Raw genomic sequence first — 21,992 nt, 5'->3', positions numbered from 1 at the left:
GATGGGAAAGGAAGAACATTTGACTCTCTAGCCTTATCCATAACATCACTAATGCCTCATCTGGATGTGTTCTCACCACTTCTCCAGTGGAGAAACTGTCCAAGGAACACTGTTAGCTCTACGTGACCCGGTAGGTGCAAGGGGTGCGTGTCCGGTGATGTGCCCAGCTACATTCCGGACAGTGTTCCTGGGAGCTACCCCTTCCCAAGCTCCCTGCGCGCTGCCGAAGGCGGCAGTTGGGAAGAAGCACGTGGAAAGCGAAGAGATGAGGCTGTGGCTGAGGACAACCCCTCCCTCGGTTGCCCCATGAGCCGCTACCGCCGTGTGTGCAGCAGGGTGGGCAGGCAGCCGCCCTGCCTGGCCGGGGTGCCCCGTGGCCGTGCCGTGACACGGCAGCCCCGCTCCCCCGGCCGGGGACAGCGCTGCGCCCCGGCACGGCGCGGCGGGGGGAGCCGGAGGAACCGAGCGCAGGGGCTGCGGCTCCCGGGACAGCGCCGGAGGAACCGGAGCGGGGCTGCCCCGCAGCCTGGCCGGGCACGGGAGCGCCGGGGCCGGGCTGAGGTGCGGGGGCACGGCCGGGCAGCCACACGGAGCGGGGCCGGGGGCGGAGGGAGGGCGGGCGGCGGGCGGCGCCGGCCGGGCGGGGAGCGGGGCCGGTGTGGGAGCGGGGCCGGCGGAGCTCCCGCAGCGCCTCCGTCCGCACCACGGAGCCACACGGAGCCGAGCGGGGCCGAGCGGGACCGCGGTAGGGCCGGGGCGGCGGGGCTGGAGCGGGCAGGGCCGGGCCGGGACCGCGGCACTTGTGCCCGCCCCGCCCCCGGCGGCAGCAGCGCTCAAGGGCGGAGGGGCCGCTCCCGGCACCGCCGAGGGTCGCGCTGGGGGCGCGGGGAGGTGGGAGTGTGGGTAGGGAGGTGCAGTTTGGTGCCGGGCTCCGCCTGAGGAGTTTCCCCGGACTTTGCCGGTCGAGCGCTCCTGGCTGGCAGAGATGCCCCTGGCTCCGGCGTGCGCGGTTCCCAGTGTAGCTCAGTAACCGAGAGACTTCAGCGGCAGTTTGTAGTAGGGGTTATTAACGCCTGTCTTTTTTTTTATCTTTCATTTTCTTTTTCTTCTTTTTTCTTTCTTTCTTTACCTTTTCTTTTTTTTTTTCCATGTACCTTTTTTCCCCCCCCTGCCTGGGAGGTTTTCCTTTTGCCAGCAGAAATATCCTGGGAGCAGAGATGGGAGATAAAGTGCAAAGCGACTCGCAGAATGGGTTTCTGAATTGGTCTAAAAACCAAGTTTGAGCTTCAGCGAGGGTGCTGGGAAGTCGAAGGCTTCAGTGTCGGTTAGGATAAAGCTTTGAAACAAGAAATTGTGAGAGGAGAATTGTTTGGAAGATGTTAGGACATTGTTTTGAAAATAAATGTTTAACAGTGAGAAGAGAAATGGAGTGCGATTGTAATCTCTAAATGCTCCAGTTTGAGTATTTCACTTTTTACTGTGGCTGGGCTGACGTATACTGTCATTCTAGGAGTGTGTTGCAAAAACGTTTGTTTAACGTAGGTTAACCACCAGAATGGTTTGTATGGTTTCTCTTACTGCATGTATAAGAGCATTTTGTGTTTTATGTGTTATTTTGTGTATCATACACATGTAGAGACTCTAAAGATCCTGTAGGCTATATTTGCATTGTATAATGCATGCAGATAATTGTTTTACCCCGTGACTGATGCGCTTACAATGTGATGCCATATCGTATCACACAGAAAACCGGAAAATTAGATTTGTACCACAGGCTAATATTATGGAATTTCTGCTTCAAATGCCATTTGAACAGTGGTATGCCTTTTACAGTGTTGTGTATATTTGTTTTTAATATTGCAGATGCCTTTTGACTGCAAGACTGCTGAAATGCTTTGAGGGCTGCGCCTCCCTTCCTAACCATGAACGGTTCAAAATCACCAGGGCTGGCTGGATTTGGAGTCTTGAGGAACACAACCTGCCACACGGAGAAGAAGATCTCAGTTTTCTTTTCAATAATCTTCATGACGGTGGGAATTTTGTCCAACAGCCTCGCCATAGCGATTCTCATGAAGGCATACCAGAGATTCAGGCAGAAATCAAAAGCCTCCTTTTTGCTTCTTGCCAGTGGCTTGGTTGTCACAGATCTCTTCGGCCACCTCATCAACGGAGCCATTGCAGTGTTTGTGTATGCGTCGGATAAAGACTGGATCCGATTTAACCAGTACAACATTCTTTGCAGTGTTTTTGGCATCTGCATGGTTTTCTTTGGTCTGTGCCCACTCTTCCTGGGCAGTGTGATGGCCGTTGAACGGTGCATTGGAGTCACTAAGCCAATATTTCACTCTACAAAAATGACTTCTAGACATGTGAAAATGATGTTGACTATGGTATGTCTGTTTGCTGTTCTTATAGCTTTGCTGCCTATTCTTAGGTTTAGAGCCTACCAAATTCAAGCATCGAGGACCTGGTGCTTCTATAAAACAGAACATGTTGAGGACTGGGAAGACAGATTTTATCTCTTACTTTTTTCTTGCCTTGGGTTACTGGCCCTTGCTGTTTCATTCTTGTGCAATGCTGTCACAGGAATTACCCTCTTAAGAGTCAAACTTAAAAGTCAACAAAGACAAGGGAGATCTCATCATTTTGAAATGATCATTCAGCTCTTGGCTATAATGTGTGTTTCTTGCATTTGCTGGAGTCCATTCCTGGTAAGAGCCTAATGTGTTTGCCAATGTTTAATGCACATCACTGTATAAAAGTTATACTTTTTTATCTCCAGGTTTTAAAGTGCTTGAGCTGTGGTAACAGCTCTATTTGCTCAATGATACTAATTTTAATACATATTGTCCATAATGCATGTACCTATGCATCTATAAAAAACTTGGTAATTATTGTCCACTTCTGAGCATAAACAAAATACATTGAGTAAGCTAAATATATAGGGACTGTGAGGACTGTATTTCCAGTGCTGTGAAGCAGACAGTGGTAGCAGAATGGTGGCTAGAATACATTGGAACAAATAGTGCTTGTCCACAAATTCAGTGAAATCTTGAAGTAGGAAGTCTTTTTAGTCTGAACTGTGGTTCCTGTAACTTTTTTATTTGCGGCAGCCTGTTTGTTGTTATTTTCACTGTTTACTGCTATACTTGTGGACTGTGTTATGGCAGGTAACAGTTAAGCATTTAAAAATCCTCCACTCCATTAACAGGGCGTTAAGGGCTTTGCTTTAGAGTCCTGTTGAGAAACAGGGGTTGGCAGTGGGTTAAAATAACGTTTGGTTTAGCCCTAAGCAAGCTGGGCTTGTAATCTGGACAGCTGACTGGCAGAGCTGCTGTGTGTGGTTGGTGTGCTCTCTCAGCCATCCCAGCTGTATCTTGGGGCTCTGCTGTCACTGCTGTGGCTCTCCCAGAGTGGTAAGTGCTGCTCCTGTTAGGGCACACTCTAAGCCAAAGGAACCAGGATTGTGCTACAGGAAAGAATTTGACAGCTGCTGTTGTGTGATGGCTGGTATAAAGCTGGTATAAAGCTGTAACTCTTTTTAGTGTAGTAAACCTGTCTGGAGAAAATGAATTTTTTTGCTCAGGTCAGAGAGGTTAAGTTACAAGCTGTATGAAATCTTACCTTCTTTCTTAGAAACAAGGCCCTGTAGTTTTCCACGGAGATAAATGAGGAGCAGTTTTGGTTTGAGCTAACAAATACAGATATTTACATCTGAGATTTGTATCAGCTGTATCTCATCTGCTCACTGCCTATGGTAGGGTATGAGGTTACCTGAGTTAGTTCTAAATTAGATGCTGATAGTAGCCTTGCTGCAGCAGTTGGGTGTATCTGGCAGGTAGCATTTAATTAATCCAGTATCACAGACTTTAAGGAGAAAGTCTGGATATGAATGTCTGCATCACTGAAATGCACAAAACCTCTTTCACTTCTATTCATATCACAGAGAATTTTTCTAGTCTTGCTCTGCAGCATAGTTTAAATTCGTGTGGGCTTCTGTCAGTGTCGTGGCTGTAGTGTGGAGAGCATAAACAAAGTTGTCACAGCAGTATAGCAAGTTTTGTGGTGAACTTCCTTCCAGTTACTTCAGACACCTTCTGAAGTTTGTCTGGGGCAAGCCATAGAGTGGTTTTTAAGGAGAGCAACTCAAATGATGACTCTACATTCCATGAAAAAGAAGCATTATCCTCTGGTGACATTTATTTTCAGGTAAAATAATTGTTCTCAAAGGTAGGAATTAATTTGGTTTTTGAAAACCCTTGGGTGTCAGAAGACCTACAAACTTTTTTAATTCAAAAGAGGTGCTTCATTTATTCAACATACGAAGGAACACTAAATTGCAACCACTGTGGTTGTTTTTCAGTGTTGGTAATTTTGTTATGCCTTTCCATTTTTATTAATTGTACTATATATTGTACTAAGGATGGGGTCCTTTGTAGATATTTCCTTTCTTAGCTCTTAGGATGGTAGAGTTTATACCAGTTAATTAATTGAATTACCCAGTCTTTATTTTCATGGCATTCTATTCACTGAATACAAACAGAATTATAAGTGTGCTGTTAATTTAGCAAGGTTTTTTGGCCAGCAGTGGGATAAAGCTTTGTCAGGACATACTGCCTAAGTGCTGCATTAAAGTGATCCAGGGTTTATCAAAGTGTATGATTTATGATGAATTGCTGATTCAAACCTGCTTATCTGATATATCTTCACCTCTCAGGGCCTTTAATTTGTGAAATGAATTATAGACTATAAATGAATTTATATTCTATAATATAATCAGCATGTACCAAAGTAAGTCTTTCTTGACATGAATATGAACAGGTGTCCATAGGTGAAATTATCTGGAAATGATTGTTCTTCAATCATTTGCTTTTTAACTTTTTTTTTTTTTTAAGCTCAATCTAGAAGTCAGTATTAGTCTTTGAATTGTGAATTTTAACTATGTTCTCTATTCCAAAGAGTACACAGAACAAAATGTTTGTGAGAGTCAATTGCCTCAATGTAAACCAAAGCAATTGGAAACCAAACAAACCTTTGGAAGAGAAAGTGGAGGAAGGCAATGTGGTTTATGCCACATGTGGTTTGCAGATAGGAGAGTTTGGATTTGTTGTGTGATTTCCTGTCTGATGTGGGGGTTTGCTTTGTTTATTTTCCTTCTGCTTTCAGTCTAGTCTGGTGTTATGTCTGTTGATGTACGTGCAGGGCCACCAGAGTCAAGTCCAGGACTGTAATTCCACTACAGATTGACTTCACTGTTAGATTTCCAATCAATTCTGTGTTTTTTTCCAAGTGCAGTTAATATTCAGACATTGTCACTGTCCTGTGACAAAATCACCTTTAGATGTCATTAGAGTCCCAAGACCCTGGATTGTCCTTTATGGTGTCTGGTGTGGAACTGAACTTGACTTGTGCATCTGCTCAGTGGTAGTGAAGTTGTTTTGATGCCTTTATGTGTGTGTAAATGCATAGATAGCTGACACTTAATATTATAGTTAAAAATATATAGTGTATAATCAGTCAACACCTTTACCTTAAGGTTACTGGAGATGTGTAGCATTTTTCAGAAGCAGAGCCTGTGGTATGGCTTATGTGGAGCTCTGCCTGGAGCTGTTGGACAGAGACTTCCTTCTGATATTTTTTTTTTTCCTTTCGATTTCTTTCCTGAAGCTCCATTTCATTTGTTTTTCAAACATGAGCAGCTTTTTCAAGTTTTCTGCCACTGTGAGGGAATCTTTCCTTAATGAAGTATGAGAATGAGGGGGAGCATTGATCTGCTTTTGAGGAACTGAGAGGGGGAGCGAATTCGCAAAAAAAGGTGACAAGTGAAATTCATGAGTTTTATAATAATATGTGTAGTCAATAATATACATAGTCAATTTGCAGAGGCACATTTGTTCTGACAGTCCAAATAATTTTGCTTTGTGGTGGGTAATTCCAGGTAAATATGTTCTGAAGATAGAAACATCAACTTCTCTGTACAGTGTCATCGTTTCTCATCCTTGCTAGAGCCTTAGCCCTTTGCTTGGGGTATGTGAATTTTGCTGGATAAATTTGATCCCAAGGGGCTGGATTCCCAAAGCAAATAGTTGGGCTGGAGCATTTTGTGACGAGCACCTCTGATGAAATAGATTGTTATATAAAGCTGGTTTTTGGCTGTGAGTTGACATCTGGCCTGTCATGAAACGGCTTGGTTTTGGAGCTGTGTTTGTGTGAGCAAATTCTGACTTCAGTACGTCATATTCTGTAGGGCTCGAGGGGTAAACATATTTTAAATTTTGTTTTTTGGAGTAGCAAAGAGAACTGCCTGTAATTGTGGACAGGAGGGATTTATTTTAGAGGAATAGAAAAAGATTGTGATGCGGAGAAATTTCTGATCTTTTTCATGTGTGGAACACAGTCTTAGCCTGAGAAAAATTCAAATTATTCTTGTTAAGATCTTTTTCCATGCAGTTATCTGATTAATTTCATTCCAGTTTTACCTCCCCTATACAGCAAAAAATAGCCACTCCTGGTTTTTTTTTTTTTTTTTTTTTTTTTTTTTTTTAGGGCTCAACTGTTCATTTTATACGATTAAATCAACTCTTATTCAGTTGCTTTTTTTACTGCATAGATTAATTTTTATCAGTCCCTTCTCATGTAATCTCTTCCCTTTCCAATTTGTTATGCTAACTGTGTCTCTCTGAACTTGCTCTGACTTCTTCTTGTCCTCAGATGCAGTGGGGCTTGATGGCTGGTTTTTGTGCACTTAGGGCTGTGTCCAGCTTAGAATTTACTGAGTCACTTCAGCCTAGAAGCTGCTGGAGCTGATCTGAGGGGTCCTTTCAACAAAGGTGCTTCTGGAGCTGGTGAGAAGGGCAGCTGTGTGCTAACAGGGAGGCTCTCCTTGGAATACCCTCACCCCAGTCCCCCCTGCTTGCTCCACCAGGTATTTTGGGTACTCACAGACCATATGTGCCAAAGGAGGTCACTTTGTTGCAGGTTTTACACTGAGTAAGTTCTAGTTGCATACAGTATAAGGTAGTTTGGTGTACAAGGCAATCTGTGTACATCTCATTTGGGTTGTTTTGCATGTGTAGTCACATCCACACATGCACAGTGACTTTGCCAGCAGTTCATACCCCCTTTACCCTTGAAGTCTCTCCCTGCATTCTTGTTTTCTGTCTTTTTTAGTAAGCTGGCAGTTTAAATTTCTGTTCTGCTACCTTATGCTTGTATGTGTGATGGGCATCATGTATTAATAAAGCTCGTTGCTTTATTAATGCTGTTTGTATGCCTTCAACCATTGCTGGTTGTATTGCCCTACTACAGAAGAGTTACTTAAAAATTATTCTCTTGCAACTGGTGGTTTTTCATGATCAGAAAGTGCAGCTGAGGAGAAGCAGAGAGGTGTCCCAAGATGCAGGCCCATGCTCTGCCAGTGAGGCTCTTGCCACCTGTCCAGCACAGCCCCCCACATCTCCCTGGTGGCTGTTCTGCATAAGTGTGTTCTTGTCTTACACGTTTTCAGTCAAAGCTGCAGCCTCTGTGAGCTTGTTGTGCCTGCACAGGCACTGTCAGCAGGGAGAGTGATCTTTCCTTTTGAAAAAGAATAAGTTAGTCATGTGTTTCTGAAGACTGAAGAAGGAGATACTCTTAAATATGTTTAGCTAACCTTTGCAGCTCTGAATGCTGTTGTAAACTTTCAGAGGGAAAAAACGCACTTTGTTGTTTTCCAGATTCGGATTTTAAAGATAATCAACAATAATTGCTACACTTGTGCTGGCTTTTGGTGTTGAATTCTTGCTAGAGTGGTTGTCTGCTGACACCGTACAGGGATGGGTGTGTTGGCAGATGTTTGTTGGGTCTGGACTGACACCGTACAGGGATGGGATGTGTTGGCAGATGTTTGCTGGGTCTGGGTGATGCTTCTCCCCTGTGGGTTCTTGCTGGATGCTGTCATTGCACCTCTGAGGATGGGTGCAAGCCCATCTCAGGGGCCCACTGCTGCCACAGTGGTTTTAATGAACAAACCAGTTTCATAGGGAAAGGAAAAAAAGGTTTTTGCCAGCAGCAGGCCTGCTAAATACACCTCTATGTCTAGTCCAAAGCATCAATACATTCATGGTTATTGTCGACTGTAGGTAGTTATTTCTCTTCCAGACCTTGCTGTGTCAGAAGAGATCAGGAGGGGCAGTTTGAACGAATAAAATGCTCACTGGGTTCCTCTGGAAAGAAGAATCTCATGAGTTTGCTTGTCTTTCGAGCTACACTAGAGAAAGGGCTCTTGCTCTCCCTCCTGTCGTGATCCTTTGGTTGCTTGCTGGATTTCCTGATACATCCATTAACACTGTGCAAATTCAATTCCTGTTCTTGCTTGAGTTCTTCCAAATGAGCCTCTGATACTCAGGGTTAAATTGCTGAAAGGTAACTGTCATTGCTGATATTATGGGCCAAAAGGTATTTTGAAATTAATAACTCATTTTAGGATCGAAGAGGAAAGAGAACACTCATTTGAATCGAAGTTTTTGTTAGTCTCAAGACACAAGTGTCTTTCCAGCTTAGTTTCCCCTGGAATAAGGTTTAATCAGCAACTCAGACAATTTGAGTGTGCTTTTGTATGTCCCCATGAAAATATTCCCTGGAAAGAATTTGCAGATGTCTGCAGAGAGAGCAACAGAGTTTAATACAGTGCATTTAAAAATTCAATCCACCTATTCAGATGTGTTTCTATGATACTAGAAACCCTTGGATAAGATGTTCATGCATTTTTTTAGTACTGGTTATAGAGATCTCTCTTTTATTTTGAATAAAATGAAAGGCACAGCTGGCAAATTTCCTCCAGGTTAGATGAGAAATGGAATGAGATTAATTTTAGAGTATACCCACCTGAGATGATACTGAATTTCAAAGGTACTGTTTTGCTGTTCAGAATTGGTCTGTTCCTATTTTCCTCTTTTACAGCACATAGAGATCTTACAGGCCTTATCCTTTCCGAGAAATAGGAATCATTTAAAAAAAATGTTTATAAGTGTGGGCCAGGGCATAGTTTATCACAGAGTGCTTAGAAACTCTATATTAATTGTGGCTATATTTGTAATTCAAGTGTTTACCTCCCTCTCCCAGAAGTCAGGGAGCTGAGCAGTTGAGATCTTCTCTAAACAGGAAAGAAGTGCTGGGGAAGAAATGGATGGTGGTGATAAGTGATGATATGAACCAGGGGAGGAAGAAAGGCTGAGACTGACAGATTGCCCTTTACCAGAGGCTTTTGGGAAAGCATAAATATAGTTTTTGTTATCTGTGTTTACTTGTGCTGTTTGGAAAAACTTATGTAAAGCCTTTTCTGAAAATGCAGTGCCATCAGAATACAATAAGATTGTTTTGGAGGGAAGAAAGTAGGGAAGGCAGGTTGTGAGTCATGTGAGAACGTGGCATTTTCAAAATAATGTTGTTCTGGTTTTCTTTCATAGTTTCTTCCATCTTTATTTTTGAATTTAGATGATATATACCGAATTAAACTATGAAGATCTATAAAATTGAAACACAGCACATTGTTCCAAATAGATGTCAGTGGCTATCACAGAAACTTCTGATTTTTTTTTTCCAATTTTGAAGTTACCATCTCAAAAAATCAAATTCTCCAAACTTCACCCAAATAAATTTGCCATTCATAACCTCTGCTTATTTATTCAGTTGGTAAATTTTTTGGATTCTGTGCTTGATATTAAAAAGTCAGTTTGACATACATTCCATTGTTTGGTATAAGAGAATTCTTCCTGTTTCCTAGATATTACACTTATTCAGGCCTTTCTTACTTGAAAATATCATACACTGCATAACCATCTTTGGAAAATGTCATACACAGCATAACCATTTTTGGATAGTTATTTTAGGAAAGTTCTCTTTCCTGAGTATCTAAACACCTTAAATGGTAAAGTTGTTGCTGAAAAGTCTCAGGGACAAATACACTCACATGGAGCAACTCCACCAAGTCCTTCACCCTTCCCAGGTTTAATGGCAGACTTCAGGGTGTGATATAGATTCATATATTCTGAGAGATAATTATGGTGTTAATTCACAGCTTTAGTTTGGCATGGTGTTGATAAATGCTTTCTAGTAGAAGTTGGTTGTCTCAGGAATACTGCAGAATGTGTGAATGTCTGAGAGGAATTGCTGAATTGCAGTTTTTGTTGCAAGCTCCCCGGGCTGGAGGGTGCCTGTTCCTGGTGTTTCCATCCCCAGCAGAGCAGGAGCTCTGTCCCATTTTGGGTTCTGTGGATGTGCTTTTAGGAACAGCAGTGGCCAGGTAGCAGGACGTTGCAGAAAGGTTTTGACCTGTGTTATGACCAATGTTAGGACATGAGGCTGAAGACTCTTGTGCTGGGAAGGATGTGACCAGCTATGCTCCCATCTGCTTCACTGCATGGAGAAAGAGCAGGTGAAGCAGGAAGGAGGTGAGGATCCATGTAAGTGGTAGCAATTTGAGTTAGGATTTACAGTTCATTAGTGAATTGGAAATAAAATTGAATCTGTGTTTTACCTGGAGCGTGCTTGCACAGAAGTACTGAGAAATAAATCACTCTTAGATGGAGACAATTTTTCCTGTTCCCTCCTCCACCTGAGTGGTCCAGCTGCAAAACAGTCCCTTTCAATTTATTTGACAATACTAAAGAAAAATGTGATTGTGAGTTGTATATTCCAGCTTGGTAAATATATTGCTAATATAGCCTTGATATTTCTGTTCATGGCTTCTTAGTTTACTTCTCCACAATGATATATAAAATAAGTCACTTAAACAAAGGTGATTTTAAAAAAACCAACAACATGAAAGCAACAGATCATGTCTTCCTTTGCCTCCAGCCAGGTTTTCAAACACTGCAAATCAGATAGCACCAAGTCATTAGGTGACTGTGACTCTAATCCATCTTCAAGAAGGACAAGGGTGCCAAGGGAGGTTTAGATCAGAAATTAGGAAAACACTTCTTCATTGAGAGGGTGATCGGGTGTTGAAATGGGCTGCCCAGGGAAGTGCTGGAATCACCATCCCTGAAAGTGTTCAAAAGGCATGTGGATGTGGCACTTGGGCATATGGTTTAGTGGTGAACATGGTGGTGCTGAGGAAATGGTTGGACTTGATGATCTTAGAGGTCCTTTCCAACCTTAATGATTCTGTGACATTCTGTGATGTTCAAGAAGATTTCGTTTTCCTCCACTGTGTATGTTGCATCCATGATAAACATAAAATATAATTACAACTGAACATACCTTTTTTTTTTTCCTCCTACACCCATACAAGGAACACCATCATTTCTCAGATACTCAAACTGAATGTCTGACTCTCCACTGGTAGAAAATAGAGTAGGTTCTTCACTTTTTTTAGACCTGTTGTTAATAGAGGTCTTGCAGGCTTGGTCACACATCAAAGCTATCTGCATTCCTGAATTCTAGAAGACGTGAAAAGGCCCACTATGTATCGTGACTGACTCTGAAATTCTTCTCTCCCTTCTTTTAACACTTCTAATATGTCTGGATATCTCTGGATTTGGTGGTACTTGCCCTGAAAACCACTGGGTGTGTGACATTCCTCTGAAATCAGGGAGTGATCTGTCCAAGGAACCCTTAGAGAGTTCAGCCTAACTCTTGGATTCTTAGACAAAAGAAACACATCAGAGAGAATTTAAAAAACTGGCCAGGGAAGAACTGGCAGATCCTGCATTCCCAGTGGAGCATCTTCATGCTCTGAAAGACAGAAATGGAAGATTTGCCTCTGGTTGCTGAATCTATGTTGTATCTCTCCTCAGGTTGTCTATATATTGTCTTTTTTTTTTTCTGCATTCAGACAGTTCTCTTTCTCCCAAGTATTGTGTGTTATTTGTGATTCTTTCTTTGGGCATTTGTCAGGTATTAGTGAGAGAAGTCCTGTTACTCCTAAATAAATTAGACTATTTATTTAACCATTAAAAATGGGATTTTTTTCCCAATTGAATGTGAAAACCTGGAAAAGCAAAGCAACAAAAGAGAAGTAATAGATCATTTCCAGGATTTGAAGCTTTACCCATCTGACCTTAATGGAAGAATAAGTGTGAATATGTATAGTCCTTGCATCCCTGAATACTTAAGGATGTCCCTTATTATGCAGTATTAGAAATACTCTGTTGTTTTCTAGTCCTTACAGTTGTCCTGTAAAGTTCCTCTCAGCGTTGGAGGGTAAAGAATGTTTTAATTTTATCTGTACAATTAATTTTTTTGTGCAAGATATTTTGGTTGCAGGCCTTGTTCTTAGGCAGGAACACATTCCTCACGCCATGGAATCAGGCCTTCCTGTAACTTTAAAACATGTAGCTCAGGAAACAGGTTGTTTATTTGACTTTGGTGTGTTTGCTGTGTCTTTTCACGATGAAGTGAGTCATTTACTCTTTCCAGTGCTAGAATCTTTTCTACCCTTATCCACAAAGCTTTCCTTTCAAATGAGTTATCAATTAAGATGTGAGAGTAATTACATTACCAGCTAGTTGAAGCAAAGTATTTCTAATTTTGACTGGCAGGAAAGGAAATAAGGAAAAAGGACTGTCAAACCATAGATAGAAATATTTGGATTATTTAGGAGGAACAAAGAGAAGAGGCCTGGAATGCTTCATTCAAGCCCAGCTTGAATTTATGCTACTGCAAAACAGATGCAAATAGGTAGTGTCTAAGGGGAAAGCTGACGGGAAATAAAGTCTTCACTTTCAGTTAATGTTTGCAAGTTTATATGCAAAAAACCCCAGCACCTTCTGTTTATGAGGCTTACTTCATAATTGCATTCCTGCCTTTTATAGAGCATGATAATGCCAAAGGCATTTAATAAAATACAAATAGTGAGTATAATGTTGTGGCACTTCACGGATTTTTTTTTCAGTAGTTTTGAGAAATCCTTGTGTACAGAAAAATCTCATTTCAAGAAGTTTACAAAGGTTTGTTCAGAACATAGAATCAGAGAATCACAGAATCAGTGGGGTTGGAAAAGCCCTCTGAGATCATCCAGTCCAACCCTTGATCCAACCCTGCCGTGGTTCCCAGCCCATGGCACTGATGCCACATCCAGTCTCACCTTCAACACCTCCAGGGATGGTGACTCCCACAATACCTCCAGGTTTGTGCAGCTCCATTTTAAGGGGAGCAAATATGGAGTGCACAGAGGCTAAATTTCTGTAAAATAATTTGGCAATCCCAGCTGCCTCTGGTAATTCAAATCTTTTCTGGCAGTTTCTCATTTGGGTTCTCTTCGGATTCTGTTTTTCCTGTGATCCTGACAGGGGAAAGGTCTTTCTCAGACTCGCTGCTTTTATCAGGATAATAATCAAACTTACACATTTAAGGATGTATATCGTGGCAGGTAGTAATCACCATCCTTGATTTACCTGTTTTGGGCCAGAACTTGATTTTGGGAGTTAGACACAGATTTTTCCCCAGCTGAATAGTGAGTCAGTGGATCCACTCTTAATTTTTGGCATTACTACTTTGCCACAGAAGTATACATGAGAGAAAAGGAGATTGCCTTGTTCTGCTGCTACTTCTCAAGAGCTGATCCTGCAAAACTTTCCACAAGGAATTATTGCGTGTGCTGTTAAAAGTACCCTCTGGACTTCAGTGTGAAGGAAAGCTTGCTCACGTATTTTTTCATCTACAATTCCTTTTTAATTTGACATTTTCTATAAAAGTACTGTACTCAGTTAAAATTTAACTGCTAGGCTGAACGATCATCTGGCATATAAAAGTTGAAGACACGGTTCACGTTTGTCTTTTGGACAGAGAAAGGAAAACATTAGGGGAAAAACACGTTGCAGATCAAGAACATAAAAAGCATTATGTGGCATAAGTAGAACAGTGTGTGCACTAACATTTTGATGGCAGGAGTAGTGCACTGCATATTTCTTGGAAGCCCTTGTTTTTACCCTGACTTACAGAATCACATAAAAAACAGAGTGAAGCATGCTCAGCTTTGTTGCAACAAATGTGTGGTTTATATACTGCAAGATCTGTATAACAAATGATACAGGCAATTTACTGTCAGTGTTTCAAATAGCTGTTCTCAGGAGATATAAAACGGTACATAAAATGTGAAGATTAAATGCATTTTTAGTTCTCTCTCCCCCTGTTTTGCATTTTTTTTTTCTTAAAGTTTGTGTTTATAGAGTGCTACAAAGTGGCATCTTGTATGATCTCTGGCCTATTAGCAGACTGCAGCTTCTTTTGTAGCAGGAGTAATGGAAGTTCCAAAAACTTCTGGAAATTCAGGATAAGTATACATTGTTTTGTTTCCATGGAGTGGGACACGATCAGTAAAGTTCTGCCTTGAGCCCTGTGTGGTTTAGGAGAAGGGGATTTGCACCTCTGGGTTCAGTGTAGGCCTTAGTGACAAAATATAAATACTCTGCAAAGACTGAAAAATCCATGGACTTTATTCCATCAGTGGAAATCTTCCCAACTGCTTGTAAGGAAATCCAAAGGAAGAGGAAGAGGTTTGGGAGGGTCTGCGAGGTTCCCACAGGGAAGTGGAGCCCGAGGGCTGAGCCGCAGAGGACGAGAGTTTCTGATATTTGTCCACTCTGCTTTCCATGTCAGTCTCTCGGTGACTGTTTTTTTTTTCCAGTTTCCTGAAGTCAAGGATAGAACCTGGATTTAGAGCCTAAGCACTGAAATGCATCAAAGGAGCATTTTTGTCTTATTTCCTAACCGGCTGTGAAGTCTGCTGCTTGTTTGGACAGGCTGTCCTTGAGGACTGACGGGAATGTGACTGAGCAGCACAGCCATTCAGCCCGTTAGCTGTTCTCCTGGAGCTCCAATTGGAGGGGAAATTAAATTAAATCAGCGCTGTTTACGTTTGGAGAGTGGTGTGAAGCTTTGGAGCGGAGTTTTTTCGGTTTGTTGCACTGAGCTTTGTGCCCCGGGGAAATGGCAGTTCTCTGGTGCTCCCTGGCTTGGTGCAAAACTGAAGAAGTCAACAATTTCAAAATGGTTTTAAAAAATTTTCCATCAGGCTTCCTGGATCTTGCAAAGCGAGCCTTGGTTTTAGTGAAGCTTAAAGTTGGACAGAAAGTATGGAGAAGTTTAATGTGTTGTGTCAAGTCCTCACTTGGCACAAATTTAATTTCTCTTAATTTTTAGATACAGGGAATTCTCAGGTCTTTCCTTAAACCAGTAAGGGCTAATATGAGTCAGGATAACTTTATATCTTACAAGCAGGTACCCTTGGTTTAAAAAATTGCTTTTAGAGTTGTGCTTTTATAGTTCCTTTTCTAAAGAAAGTTTGAATTGTCTTGGTTACATCATTTCTTTTTTTTTTCTTTTTTTTTTTTTCAAACCAGGGAGACACACTACAGCTGTGCTCATATAAACATTGAATAAATCAGCAAAGTGCTACTTGGATTCTTACATTTCTAAATAGGTTAGAAAACGTCACGAGTTACATTTATTATTTACCAGCTGGAGATTAATTTTTTGAATCATACTGCTGAATCTGCATGAATAGGAACTTGTACACATCAAAGGCAATTAAATATGATGCAATTGCATTTCCTTTCCCACTTCCCCATTTGTGTACTGCTGGCTACAAGGAACAGAATTCCCTTGTCAGAGTAACCTAGTGGATCTACAGGGAAGGAAAAAAGTCTTTGAATTGGTTTCCTGACTTAATTATTGCCCACTATTAGTCAAATAAGAAGGAAAGAAGTGGCCTTTTGTGCCTGCAGAGGTGGTCCTGCTCTCAGAGCTCTGCTTGCAGTTCCTGAGCTGGTGACTTGAGCCAGTTCAGTGGCACAAGTGTCTCGTGCCCAGGGAGCAAATACAGACTGTCTGCTGTGTTTTTTGCTTCAATGGAATCCTTAACTAAAAACCTGGGAGTGTATTAGTCCTTTTTATAACTTACAGTTTCAAACTGACTTTGGAACAGTATCATAAGAATTTAAATGCAAAGAAACCAATTGACTGTGAAAATGTGATAGAACTAATAATTTATATTGACTTCACTCTGTTCTACCCCTCCTCAGCTGGAGTTTAGGGTCTTGTTCTAGAAATGAGCAGATGGTTTTAGAAAGGCTCCAGGACATAGTCACCTCTTAGCACTGTTGGTGCAGTTTTGTGATGTGTTTTCTCAGAAGACACGAAGTGTTTTAGGACAAAAATGCTCATGCTTGGGGCTGGAATGAGATTCTCTTGGTCTATTTCTGTATGGAAATCTCAGCCTTCAGAACTTCAGATATTTGGGATATTATTTTGTGTTAGTTTCAGTGATAGAAGAAAGGAAATATTTTTTAATTTCTTCATAATATTCCCAAATAATGTAAGTAATATGGCTAGAAAATTTGTATTTTATGAAACAAAATTAGTTGTTAATCTAGGTTTTATCTTATTTCAAATACAGAGATTCACAGCTGAATTGCTTAAGCAAGTGTCTATGTACATAAAGCTCTATGTTCAGAAGAGGTAACTTGAATGTTCTGGATGAAGCTTCTCCAAGTCTCAGAATCCATAAATTATGTTTCAATATTCCTTGCCCTGATTTATTTCATGTAAATCCATAATCAAAGCAGAGGTATGTTATATGAATAGATTCATTTAGAGGTGATTACTTCTGAATGGAAGGGAATCTCACAAGTTTGCTGGGTAACACGAGAGAAAATAATACAGCTTTACAAAATCTGGATGGAGCTGCTTTTCCTCGATGGCAACATCTACTGCTTCTTTTTTCTGAGCATGAAACTGCATTGGATTTGGCATTTATTAACAACAAATGAATTTTGAAGTCCATCAAGAAGCAGGTTAGGAAGCTGTATGTCTGGATTAAGTCAAGCATGAGCTGTGTGGGACAAGGATGTTGGTCTGTGAGCTCTGTTGAGGTCCCATTTGCTGCCCAGTCCTACTTGAATGAGTAAGAAATATTCTGAGTTTGGCTTGTGGTATTAGACCTCTAATAAATAAAATGTAGACTGCCCTGAAAAAACATCCCCTGCAGAAGCCAAAGGGGTTGTTCAAGTTTGGGTGGGCTGCTGATGTCAGAGAGGAATGTGCCCAGTGGTTGTGGGGTGAAAAGCAGATTCAGGGAACTGGCTGGTGTTTGTGTTGGCTTGGTGCTCAGACATTCCTCCTCCTCCTCCTCCTCCTCCTCACACCGCTTCCCAGCTGTGCTTCTGTCAGTCCTACCAGCTTCCTTAGCAGTGTTCCTGGGGGATTTCTGTGCTGCTCCCATAGATGCCACACAGAAATGGTCAACCCGATACTTAATCAAGCAAGTTCAGTGTCCTTTTATGCATTCATTTTGTTCCACTCAAGTTTAGACTCAGATGTGGTGACCTGCAAGCTATAGCTAGAGTCTGGGAATGAAGAGAAGCGTTTAAAAAGGAGTGAAATAGGTTTGCTGGAATATTGAGCTTTAGTTTTCTCTCATCATTCATTTTAGGCTTTTTTTGTTGCTGGTGTTTTTTTTTTTTCCTCCCCAATGTATCTTTTTGAAACTACAGCTTTCTGCACTTGGACAGACTGACCCTACCTTTCATGGCCCAATAAATCAGTGTACTTGTAGCATCAGTTTGTAAAATACCCCGTTTCTTGGTTAAATAACTGTCGCTTTAAAGGCTTTGGAACTGAAAGCCTTACAGTGTTTCATCTTTCTACCAAAAAAGTCTTCGTGTGCTTTGAACATTAATGAGAGAGAGAGAGATAATTTACCACCTTATGGCAAGATTCCTGGCTTTGCAGATCAGGCTTTCCTCACACAGGAACTCAGGACAGGAACCCATCTGTGTCTCCACTGGCAAGAGGAGGGGTGTTGGAGGCTTTTGTCACCATGGCTTAAATTTCCCTATAAACCTCTAAATCCTCCGGTGTCAATAAATTATGTTCTATTGCAGCTTAAAACATATGAATCTTCTTGCTGAAATCAAGCTGCTTTATTCCTTCTGTAGCCTTTAATTAGGAAGATGTGAAAAAACCTTTCATAAAAATGTTCTGACCTGCTAGTGGCCTCTGTCCTTGAAAAAACCCATCCCTGGAATAGTCTTGGCATACTTTGTTAGCTCAACTTCTGGATTAAGTTTTTATTTCTTGCTCAAATCAGTCCCTGGTTTTGGAGGGTATTCCCTGGCTGGTTGCCATCATCTGCTCAAAGTTCAGCAGAAGTAATTCAGCAGAGACACGTGTGTGTCCTGTGTAAAACATGAGAGGATTTCTAGGATGATAAATGTTATATGCCTGACAGAATTCACATTGCAACTGGGAGGCATTGATGCTGTGAAGGTGTGAAGATCAGGGACGAAGCTGAAACGATTTCACTCATTTACGTGCCCTCTTGGTGTATTTTTATTTTTTAATGTGTAATTTTAAATATTCCATTTGCAGGTGATTTGTGTGCTCTCTTGGCATATTTTTTTTTTGATGCATAATTTTAAAACATTCCGTTTTCAGGTGACCATGGCCAGGATTGGGATTAACGAGAGCCGCTCGAAGGAGACGTGCGAAACGATCCTTTTCGCCCTCCGAATGGCCACGTGGAACCAGATTTTAGATCCCTGGGTGTACATTCTCCTCCGGAAGGCCGTGCTCAGGAACCTGTACAAGATCACGAGGGGCTGTTGTGGCGTTCACATCGTGAACTTGCACGTGTGGGAGCTCAGCTCCATCAAGAATTCTTTGAAGGTCGCGGCGATATCCGAGTCGCCGAGTTCCAAACAGATAAACCCGCGGCCGCTCAGCTCGAGAGGACAGTGAAGTTTAACACAGGCTGTGAAGAGACAGTGGAGGCAACGCTCGTGCACGGGCAGTACCTTGAAGTGAACTCCAAGGCTCAGTGCTTTGGCACATCTTTTAAATTGTGAGTGGTTTGCTGTTGTCGCTCACCGGTTTGATATTGCTACTCCAAAAGATGCCCTGGGATGTTTTAATTCTTTCTGGAATACGTCCCTTCCAAAACTGGTAGTGGAATGATAAGTCATCCATATTTCTCCCTTCCAGGTACTAAAGTGAACAGGGCTCCTTATAATACTCCCCACCAAACCTTGGAGGGCTTCTTAAGACTGGATGCGAGTGCAAAAACGTTCTCCAAGGTGATTTTTGAAAGGAGTAGATTTTCTCTACCCCAAATCCTTTGCAGAGTCACTTCTTTCTAGGATAAAGTCCAGTGTCCTTTCCATAAGGGTATTCTTTGCTTCTAGACATTGAATTTACCAATTGTGTATATAAAAGACATTTTGCTTGTTCCTAGTTTATGAAATGATGCACTTTGCTTGGTTCATTGATTTGACCTCTTGACTATTCCATGAGTTTTTGGGGAGAGCTGCAAGCTTCATCAGTGTAAGTGTTCCTTTCAGCTTACTGACAAAACCCAAGGTTTCCTGTGGGAACACAGGAGCAGATCAGCTCAGCTTGCTTAGTTGCATTTTCAGATTCGTTGGTGAGTTTTTAGTCCTTTCAACAAATTTTGTTGAAACAACCAGACATAAAGCAGTGGTTGGTCTGTAAAAATAGGTTTTCCCCTCCCTCCCAGAACTGAAGGACAATTCTGGAAGTGTTCCCCTAGTGCACATACTGAAATGCTCATGTGGTACATCTGCTTCATTTGTTAAAGGTCACATGTGTCTCGTGAAAATGTCTGTGACCAAATGAACACCTCTGCAGGGAACTGCTTTGGGAACACGGTTTTGTTTGTGAAAGCTGAATGCTCAGTTTTTGCAGGGTCTGTGTCTGAAGAGCTGAGAACATTCAGTATATTTGAAGGTACCAGAAGGTTTCCAGGACTTCACACAAAAGGCCCTTCACCTATAATGCTGCTAACAGAAGCTTTGGTTTTTGTGACTGTATGCTGTTCAGAAGCAAAAAATGAGAGGTGTTGTTTTAGGATAAAAAGATCTATTTTATTTTTTATCTACTTAACTTCAAATGACTACATTAGTGAAGTGTTGTTATATTTGAACAAAGTAGTTAAAAACAGATTCACCAAGAGAACAGTCTGAGGGACCAAAACTATTCACAAAGTACAAATTCATGTTGTACGTGAGAATAGTTTAAGTCAGAAAATAGAAAAAACAAAAGGTGTAAATATTTCAATTTTTTTTTTAAAGCTATTTCCTTTTTGTTTTAAAAAAGTTGAAAAATAAGTGGGTTAAATAACCCTGTAATGAAATGGCTTCATTTACCCTAAAGAATTTCTGTATGTGATTTATTTTCTCAGTCGTGGAGCTGATAAGCCGTGGACAGATTTGATGCTGGTATAAGTTCTGCACTGTTGCTTCACGTGGGTTCTGCTGAAATCTGGAGGCATTCACTCAGTGCTCAGTTTGGCTTTTTCATTTTGTAGAGTGTGGTGTCAGTGTATCTGTTGATGTAAATTATTTGTTCCTTATGGGAGATTGTTGTTTTAGCAGCTGCAAAAAAAAATGTTGGTCCGTAAGTTGTTGAGATGTTTGATCGGTGAATGAAGCTCGACAATGTTCCATTTTGTTGTGTGAATAAACGTAGCTTGTGTAGTTCAGACTGGTTGACTTGCAAAGCAAACAGAAGTTTATATGTATATGTGATTTCTTATATTTTGTGTACTAATACATATTGAATGTAAATTGTAAAGCCTCATTAAAGTTATCAAACTGTATCGTGAGTGTTATGGTATTTTTGTGTAACAAAAGAGATCCAAAGTTGTTAAAAATAATACTTATGACAAAAAACCTCACACTGGATTCAAGATAGGAGGTGATAGGAGGTGATAGCGTTTGAACACTTTGCTGTCTGAGGCTGGACAGGTCAAGTTCTGATGACCCATTCTCAGAAAATGCAAATAGAAGCGGAGCTGAGGGAGTTCGGTGTTTGGGACAAAAGTATTTTTATCCAAATACCTGCCGACATGTTTCACATACGCTGTGAATCCTGGAAAAAATGGGAGTTTTGCTGTTAATATTTTGTCTTGCTCAGTGGTGTGACAGCCTGCAGAGGCAGCTCAGGGTGCTGAGGATCTGTTACCCCCGAAAGCAATTGGATTATCCTTGTATTCCACTCACAGGAGAGCCAACAACGTGCTGGGCTGGAGGATTAGTTATATATTTTATGGAATATGAGATTATAAAAAAAAAACCACCTGTGGGATGGCTTCACATTAGGATCTGAGTGCTGCCCAGGCAGGGAGCAAAGGACAGTCTGCTTAGCAGCGTGCTGATGATCTGGGTAACGATGTGAGCAGTCATCAGCTGCCTATTTACTGCTGGCAATAATTAGTGCCTCCAGAGCAGGCAGGGGCAATAAGTGCTCTGGTGGGAAGAAAGTGAATCTCATTTCTGACTAATGACCAAAGAAATCCTCAGGGTGGGAGAATATTTTAACCTAATTGGGATCTTAAGCAATGGCAGGCTGTATGAGGGAGCACATTATCCTAAAATGAGGTCCTAGCCTGGGCTCAATAAACGTGCTGAAGCAAAGAAACCATCAGTAACCAGTTGCTCATCATAGGGATTATGCAAATATCTGTAGTTTGTTACCTGGATACAAAGATAGAGAGCAAGGTTCAAGGCCTTTTAGATCTGATTCTTGAGACAAAGTGTCCACCTTGTGTGTTTTTATTAGTTTAGTCTGATGTGTTGGGAACAATTTCAGGAATGGCAGTACGTGCCAGTTTTGTAGCCATGGAGATCCTTTAGAACAAGATGTTGGGACCTTTTGGATGTGCCAATACACTGCTCCAGGATGTTCCTGGTAACACAGCACTCCACTGAGTAGCAACATAGGTTGGCGTGAGATTTAATGCTCAAAACTTGGGTCCTGGGAAAAGTGCACAAATCCAAGGGGATTTACAACACCTGTTGTGACTTCTGTTGCATCCTAAAGAAAACCCAGATGCTTTTCAATTCAAACTTCTGCAACCTGTCACCATTAAAAATGGCAAAGCTGCTCTTGCACTTCAGCAAGCAGTGACTTTCAATTAAGTGTTGCTGCATTATATTGAGGGAAGTATTTAATCCTTGAACAGACATTGTTTTCCTGCTGAATGTGAGTTAATT

The 21,992-nt window shown here is 41.4% G+C and overlaps 1 protein-coding gene across 7 annotated transcripts; it reads left to right on the top strand.

Moving 5' to 3' along the window:
• The first annotated feature begins 77 nt into the window (after positions 1-77).
• On the top strand, positions 78-20,596 carry PTGFR (prostaglandin F receptor). 7 transcript variants are annotated; one of them, XM_039384734.1, is made up of 3 exons: positions 78-130; positions 1,864-2,711; positions 18,418-20,596. In XM_039384734.1, exons 2-3 carry the CDS (start codon positions 1,923-1,925, stop codon positions 18,718-18,720), a joined length of 1,092 nt encoding a protein of 363 aa, XP_039240668.1. In that variant the 5' UTR covers positions 78-130; positions 1,864-1,922; the 3' UTR covers positions 18,721-20,596. The 7 variants fall into 7 exon arrangements, with proteins under 7 accessions (XP_039240668.1, XP_039240669.1, XP_027599852.2 ...); XM_039384735.1 differs by lacking the exon at positions 78-130 and adding an exon at positions 261-561 and having other exon boundaries at positions 1,864-2,390; XM_027744051.2 differs by lacking the exon at positions 78-130 and adding an exon at positions 263-561.
• Positions 20,597-21,992: the final 1,396 nt, after the last annotated feature.

Source organism: Pipra filicauda, unplaced genomic scaffold (genome assembly GCF_003945595.2).
Source record: "Pipra filicauda isolate LSUMZ 115617 unplaced genomic scaffold, ASM394559v2 scaffold36_size6622888_pilon, whole genome shotgun sequence".
In the NCBI taxonomy this organism is placed as follows: Eukaryota; Metazoa; Chordata; class Aves; order Passeriformes; family Pipridae; genus Pipra; species Pipra filicauda.
This window is presented reverse-complemented; position numbering and strand designations above follow the sequence as displayed.